Source organism: Falco peregrinus, chromosome 3, assembly GCF_023634155.1.
Source record: "Falco peregrinus isolate bFalPer1 chromosome 3, bFalPer1.pri, whole genome shotgun sequence".
Taxonomy (NCBI): Eukaryota; Metazoa; Chordata; class Aves; order Falconiformes; family Falconidae; genus Falco; species Falco peregrinus.
The window spans coordinates 93139118-93146555 of NC_073723.1; the positions used below are offsets into that span (position 1 = coordinate 93139118).

Here is a 7438-nt window from a genome sequence, read left to right on the forward strand (position 1 = left end):
AGCTAAGGCAGCTTTCTCCCCAACAATAGAGCTGTCAGACACAGGAGTGAACCAACTGTTTCCATAAATTGCTACCATCTTCAACTGCAGTTTCCCCATACCGCTAAATTCACAGGCTGAGAAATGTTGATTTATTGAGTTTAAACTTTCACTGAGGTTAAGGAATAAACGTAGAAGCAAAGCTACAGAAAACTACACGAGTTATTTTCTTAATCTAGAGAGAAAAAAGGCAGAGGAGACAGTTTAGGACACAAAAAGCCTTTATGTTTGAGAAGTTAACCATTTCAACAGAAGACTCTGAAGTATTTTTTTGCAACTACTGTTACATTGGACAGTCAAGGATACAAAACTGCTGACAGAAGCAACAGTGGAGAGCACCAAATTAAAAAAATGCATGCTTCAGCACAACTGCACAGATTCCTCCTCAATGAACACTTGCCTGCTCAGACTATACTTAACTCCTACCCATTTCAACTTTACGCCTCATCTTCCTCCCCCTCCTCTTCAAACTCCCCCTGCTCATCAGCAGTGGCATCCTGGTATTGCTGGTATTCGGAGACGAGGTCATTCATGTTGCTCTCTGCCTCCGTAAACTCCATTTCATCCATGCCCTCGCCGGTGTACCAGTGCAAGAAAGCCTTGCGCCGGAACATGGCCGTGAACTGCTCCGAGATCCTCTTGAAGAGCTCCTGAATAGCCGTGCTGTTGCCAATGAAGGTGGCAGACATCTTGAGGCCACGTGGGGGGATGTCGCAGACTGCCGTCTTCACGTTGTTGGGGATCCACTCCACAAAGTAGCTGCTGTTCTTGTTCTGCACATTGAGCATCTGCTCGTCCACCTCCTTCATGGACATGCGGCCACGGAAGATGGCGGCCACCGTCAGGTAGCGGCCGTGGCGGGGGTCGCAGGCGGCCATCATGTTCTTGGAGTCGAACATCTGCTGCGTCAGCTCGGGCACCGTCAGGGCTCGGTACTGCTGGCTGCCGCGGCTGGTCAGAGGGGCAAAGCCCGGCATGAAGAAGTGCAGCCGGGGGAAAGGCACCATGTTGACCGCCAGCTTGCGCAGGTCGGCATTCAGCTGGCCGGGGAAGCGAAGGCAGGTGGTCACACCGCTCATGGTGGCCGACACCAGGTGGTTGAGGTCCCCGTACGTGGGAGTGGTCAGCTTCAGGGTGCGGAAGCAAATGTCATACAGGGCCTCGTTGTCAATGCAGTAGGTCTCATCCGTGTTCTCCACCAGCTGGTGCACAGAGAGGGTGGCATTGTAGGGCTCCACCACCGTGTCCGACACCTTGGGGGAAGGCATGACGCTGAAGGTGTTCATGATGCGGTCGGGGTACTCCTCCCGGATCTTGCTGATGAGGAGGGTGCCCATCCCAGAGCCCGTGCCACCACCCAGCGAGTGGGTCAGCTGGAAGCCCTGCAGGCAGTCGCAGCTCTCCGACTCCTTCCTCACCACATCCAGGACAGAGTCCACCAGCTCAGCACCTTCCGTGTAGTGCCCCTTGGCCCAGTTGTTGCCAGCCCCACTCTGACCTACGGGGCAGACCAAGAGCAAGGTGCCACATTAGTGCCCCACCAAGGGACACAGGTGATGCCACCTCCCCCACCCCACGGGCTTCACCCCTCACCTCCACCCCCACTCCGCTATTGGGATTCACATCCCCCAGGGTCACTTGCATGCTCGCACCAGGTCTCTCCTGTGCGGAGCTCCCGCTTTGGGACTCCTCCATCCCACACTCACCAAAGACAAAGTTGTCGGGACGGAAGATCTGTCCAAAGGGGCCGGAGCGCACAGAGTCCATCGTGCCAGGCTCCAGGTCCACCAGGATGGCACGTGGGACATACTTGTTACCTGTGGGGGAAACCAGTGCCAGTGTTACAGCCCCGCAGGCAGCAGCCAGTGCCACAGGAGCCCCAGTGTGCTCCCTTCACCTCCCAGTTTGCTGCCTAGGACATGGCAGGCGAGGGAATGTGGATAGAGGCATTTTGGGCTGGGAATACAAAGGAACCATTGAAGCACCACTGGGGCAGCACCCACTGCAGGGATGGACGGCGGGGGCACGGGCAGCACAGTGGGATGTGCTGGGGGCGCCCCTGCACACCCACCCACCCCGCAGCACCGGGCCGGGGGGCTCATCGCAGAGCGGCATTACCGGTGGCTTCGTTGTAGTAGACGTTGATCCTCTCCAGCTGCAGGTCACTGTCCCCGTGGTAGCTGCCCGTAGGGTCGATGCCATGCTCATCACTAATGACCTCCCAGAACTGCGGGGACAGGGCGGGAGGGGTCAGCGCCACCACGCCCCGCCCGCGCCCCCTGGCCGAAGCCCCGCGACGTGGCACGCGGGGATTCGCCGCGCGTGGGGGCGGCCCCCGCCAGACGCGGCCACTACCGCGCCCCTCCCCCCCCTCACACCGACGGGAGGGGTGTGGCACCGGCTCGGCGCCCCCTTCCCCCGCCCGCCCGGACCCCTGCAGCACACGGGGGGCGGGCAGACGGCAGAGCTGCCCCCCCCACCCAAGGGGCACCTCGCACACGCCACGGGAGCCCCCCCGGGAGGCAACAGCCCCGCGCGCACCCCCCGCACCGGAGGGGCGAGCCCGGCGGTGCCCTGCAGCGGGAAGAGGGGTCGTGCCCCCCCAGCTGCGCCCTGCCCGGGACACGCGGAGCCCGGCTGAGCGAGCACGGCACCGCCCCGCAGCCCCGGGCAGGCGACCCGCGGCGACCCGCACCGGCCCGTACCTTGGCGCCGATCTGGTTGCCGCACTGCCCGGCCTGGATGTGCACGATCTCACGCATGGTGACGGTGTCCGACGCTGCCGCTACCGCCGCCGCCGCCGCTGCTGCCTTCTCCGCCCGCTCCCGCACTCGCCGCTGCGGCGACCGCGCCCCACGCCGCCCCTTAAATGGGGCGCCGCGCCCCGCCCCGCCGGTGACGTCATGCGGGAACGGCGCGGAGCCAATGGGCGCGCAGGGGCGTGGCGTGGCTGCAGCATTGTCTCCCGCAGCGGGGGCGGGGCGGGGCGGGGCTGGGGCGGGGCTAGCGGGGAGCGGCTGCGGGGCACCGGCACCGCCGCCGGCCGCCGCCCCGGTTCGTCGCTGACAGCGGGGACAAAGGCGCGGAGCACCGCGGCGGGTGTCCGTCCTGGGCCGCCCCGCGTACGAACCGGCTCTGCCACCGCGCTGCTGGCAGCCGCCGTCCTTCCGCCCTCCCGCGGCCGCCGCAGCCTTTTGTTCCCCCAGACAGTCACAGCTTCCCTGCCGCAGCAGCGGGCGTTGCCGCCGCGGGGAGGGGGAGCCCCCGCCCCTCGCCGGTGCCGCCGTTCACACGGCGCCGGCGGGAGAGACACCTCACCACGGGGGCACCGCGCACCCACCAGCAGCACCCCGTGCCGTTAACGCCCGCATCAGCGGTCAGGAGCCCCGCGCCCTGACCCGGTTCATCCGTCTCCGGCAGGACACGCGTGGGCTTCCCCGTAGCACGGGCTGTGCCGTATGACCTCTCGTCCGCCTCCCCTGCCCTGTACCCCGCCGTGCCCCGAGCGAGCCGTGCTCGCCGCTCCCCCGGTGGCGGGCTCAGCTGTCCTTCCCCTCCCGTCAAGGGCGGGTGTCTCTCCCTCGACTGAGCCGGGGGCCGCTCCCTGGCAAAGCCACCGGCTCCCGCGGTCCCCCGCCCGGCTAAGGGCAGCAGCCACCAGCCACCCTCGGCCAGACAATAGACAACGTGGGTGCTGCTTCATGGGGCTGGGGGCGCGGGGGGAGGGTGTTTTCCCTTAGCTCTGCAGCAATGGGGTCTTGCACCTCGCTGACGGATGAAGAAAGGAGCTGAAAAGGGGGGGGGGGGGGGGCAAGGGAGGGCTGGACGTGTGCGCCCCTGAGGTGCTTTCCCCAGTTTATTTTCCAGCATCCCGGCGTGGCACTGCGGGCGGTACAACGGCACACGCCCACGCCGCCGGAGAGGAGGAGGTCGGGGGGTCGGGGGGGGGAAGCACCGAGGGGCGGCACGGTCCGCTCCGCGCCCGGTGCCCGTCGGTGCGGTCAGCGCGGCGTGTGGCTCCCCGTGGGGGTCGCCTGCTTCCCCACACGGTTTGTGCGGCGGTGAGGGGGTGCGGGGCCCCCCGGGGGGCTGCCCGGAGCCCCGGTAACCGCGGGCAGGCTCCCCGCGGCCAGCGCCAGGCGGAACTCCGCCAAACCCGGGTTTAGTAACACACTAGACGAAGGCTACAACAGCTCTTCTAGAGGTGCAGCTAAAGAGTTCATCACCATTCCCGATCCGTATTTCTTCCATACACTCTTTCCTTTGTTCTACCCATGTGCCGATCCCCCTAATCTTTCTAACCTCGTTTATGCAGATGGATAACCCTGCCTGTGGATCACTCTAGATCTGGTTTTACATTCTGCCAAGGTAATCTGCAGAACAAACCGGTTTCCTCTGATTGATATGCCAAAGCATCCACACCTTTCTTTTGTTCATCTTACAGGGAGAAGGCATCCCGGTTCCAAAAGGGGATGCTGCAAAAGGCAGCCTCAGGTTTGTCTCTTCAACAATGATTGTGAGAAATATAAATCACATCACTTGCACTCCCTGTGAAATCTGTTTTTACTGGCCTAAGCCAGGAGCAATTTAATTATTTGGTTGACTATGCTTCACAATGTGTAGCTTTAATTCCAAGCGAACATTTTTTGTGGCATATTAACTGCATAATCAACATCCACATCTATAATTACGGGTTTAAAAATAACTTGCAGATTAGCAACTCCGGTGGACCACTGGCCGCTCCAGGTAATGACTCAAAGCAATGCCAGCCTTTCCCATGGCTGCGGTGGGTGTGCTCCTGAAAACACTGGCGCAGCAAAACCTCTTACAGCAGAGCCGGTGCGAAACAGGTACTGTGACTGCTTGCTACTATTCTTTCCAAGAATTCTGCGTATTGTGCACTGTGTATTACTTATTGACCAGAAGGATTGTTGACATTTCAGGGCAAAAGGGAGTAGCTGATTTTATGCATCCTCCATACCTATGTTAAGCTCATTCCTTACAGCTTGAGGCTTCAAAGGAAGCCATTTTAAAATCCAATTCAAGGAAAACAGATTATTAACACTGGAGGAAAGAAAGTCACCCCAGCTGCTTTATCTTAAAAAAACCACCCCAATTCATATTTCTGAAGGGGAGGGGGGTTCAAGTGTATCTTCTGTGTAGATACGATGTGAAATGTTTATTTCTAAAATAAACAGCTGCATCACTGAGGGGTGAGGGAGGAAATCCAGGTCTCGCTGTTCTGCAACCCCTGGACAGGACCCTTCAGAGGGGAAGAGCCCATCAGGTGACTTCAGGAGACCTCAGGCGAGGTCCAGCTTAATTCGAGGGTCAGCATCTGAAACGGAGGGTTTCCCAAAGGACCAGCATTGCTCATGGCGAATGGCTCGCAGGGAAATGGACTGCTGAGCTGTTAGCTCAGTTGCCTCTCTCCCCTCTCTGTATTTGCCTCACATCGATGTGTCTGTCTGCGCAGCCCCTGCCCCAACCCCGGGGCCGGCCCTGGCTGGATTCCTCCATCCCCAGTCTCCCCGGCAACCGCCCCCCCCCCCCAGCCCGGCAGAAACGAGCTGCACAAAACAGAAAGGGACAAAAAAAGCCTGCAACATTTTCATCAGCCCGGCTGATTTCCCAGGGTGTAAAAGCAGCATGGCCAGGGGAGCGCAGAAGCGGCAGCAGGACGGGTGAAATGCCGGCCCGCAAGGTTGTTACACAGCCATCCTCGCCCAACGTAGGAGAGGATGAATAACATAACCTCAGTCAGGAGTTTGTTTAATGAAACTCAGAGGATCAACTCGGTTTTAACCGATGTATCCTCTCCCCCTCCCTGACAGGGTTTCCAACCTCCCAGCTACAAGGCTGGGTGTGACAACCGCCAGAGCCTTGTCTTCAGCCACTGAAGTGGTCACTGATGAAAGTCCCGACTCCCTTGCAGGATGCAGGAGGTTGCAAAAACCAGCTAACAACAGCCCAAGGGAAGGACTCGGTCATTTTACTTTATAATAGGAGATATGTGCATTTGTCTGATGTACTGCAGGACAGTTTGTGGGTCATTAGAAGGTTTTTCCTAAAGAGAAACTTGCCTTCCTTTCAGAAGGCTTTCACCCACCCCATGGCTCAGCATGCCATTTCATGGGTCACATCCTTGTCTGTGGCTCCTCTCAGAAGGATGTAAATGCCTTAAAGACCTTGAAGTTATGCCCAAATCCCCCAGAGTGGCATCTTAAGTTTTCCATACCTTGAGGGGCAGGATGCTGTAGTGTATAGAAATGAGAAAGTATTTTGGATTCTCACAAGCTGAGATGCTACACCACAGACCAGGCTAGACAGTAAATGACCTGTGTCTAGGGCGGCTCACCAGGGTTAGGGCAAACCAACACTTTGCTCCTCAGTATGCAGCATTGTAACTCAGGGAGGGGCAGGCTGGGAGGACCCTGGGTACATTTGGGAGGAATTCAGGGTGGTGCCCCGGGAGTGGGAGCATTTTGTATCTATGCAAACACAATTTTTGTTTGGCATCTCTATTTCCCTGTGGCTTTGTGGTTTTGCATATGAGTTGCAGGCTATGCAGCGGCTGGACCCACCTGTGCCAGCTGGTGGGAAAGGACAAGAAGCAGCACAAGGCTGGCAGCAGCCATCACTGTGTTCTGTGACCCTCGGTAGCCTTGTCTCCAACAAAAGCCCTGCTGTAACACGGACTGGCTGCCCAGCCTGGGCCCAGGCTCTGGAGAAAATGGCTGAGCTATGGGAAGGTCAGCAGCACAGCACCACACCCGATAAGAAAAGGTATGAATTCAGGCAGAGATAGGATTATAGGAACACCACCATCAGTAGCTCAAGGACAGGGGAGCATCAACACCAGAATGGAAAGCTGTGACTTCCTAAAGGAAGAAAAGATGGGGAATGGGGGGGCAGAAAACTGCAGCGTGTCAATACCGAGGACGCATTTGTGGGGACAGCAAAGGCCAACCCACCTCCCTCTGCCCACGTCTGCCCGGGCAGCACGCCAGTGCTGTCTCTGCCCATCGTTGCGATGCCTCAGTGCCAGAGCTCACCAAAGCCAAGCTGTCTTTGGGCCACAGTACCTAGGATCAATGGCAGCATGTGCCAGATGAGACATGCCCCGGGTGGCCCAGGACTGAGCCATGAGGGTTGGCCACACCATCAGTGGTGGCCCCACGCCAGCCCAGCTGCTGGGTGGGCTCTGGTCACCCAACAAGCCCAGCAGGTGAGGCCTGGGCCATGACCGTGCTGTACCAGCCCCCTCTACTCATCTGGGCAGCGTCCTAGGGGGGCAAGTCCTCCGGTGCTGCCATGCTTGCCAGAGGATCCTGGGGCTCCTGCCCCACAGCCCCCACTGGCGCTGCCCATCTTGGGGCACCCCTGGCCTCACCAAGGG

General features: G+C 59.4%; 1 protein-coding gene across 1 annotated transcript; it reads right to left on the bottom strand.

Annotated features, from left to right (window-relative positions):
* Window positions 1-242: 242 nt before the first annotated feature.
* On the bottom strand, window positions 243-2901 carry LOC101912926 (tubulin beta-2 chain). The gene is made up of 4 exons (XM_055799008.1): window positions 2745-2901; window positions 2158-2266; window positions 1746-1856; window positions 243-1537 (listed from the first exon to the last, which is right to left on the bottom strand). Exons 1-4 carry the CDS (start codon window positions 2799-2801, stop codon window positions 477-479), a joined length of 1338 nt encoding a protein of 445 aa, XP_055654983.1. The 5' UTR covers window positions 2802-2901; the 3' UTR covers window positions 243-476.
* Window positions 2902-7438: the final 4537 nt, after the last annotated feature.

Coding starts and splice junctions, on each gene's coding strand:
- LOC101912926 (XM_055799008.1), bottom strand. CDS start 2,801: ATGCGTGAGATCGTGCACATCCAGGCCGGGCAGTGCGGCAACCAGATC. Junction 2,267..2,744: donor GCAACCAGATCGGCGCCAAG/GTACGGGCCGGT, acceptor CTGTCCCCGCAG/TTCTGGGAGGTCATTAGTGA. Junction 1,538..1,745: donor TCCCGACAACTTTGTCTTTG/GTGAGTGTGGGA, acceptor TCTGCCCCGTAG/GTCAGAGTGGGGCTGGCAAC.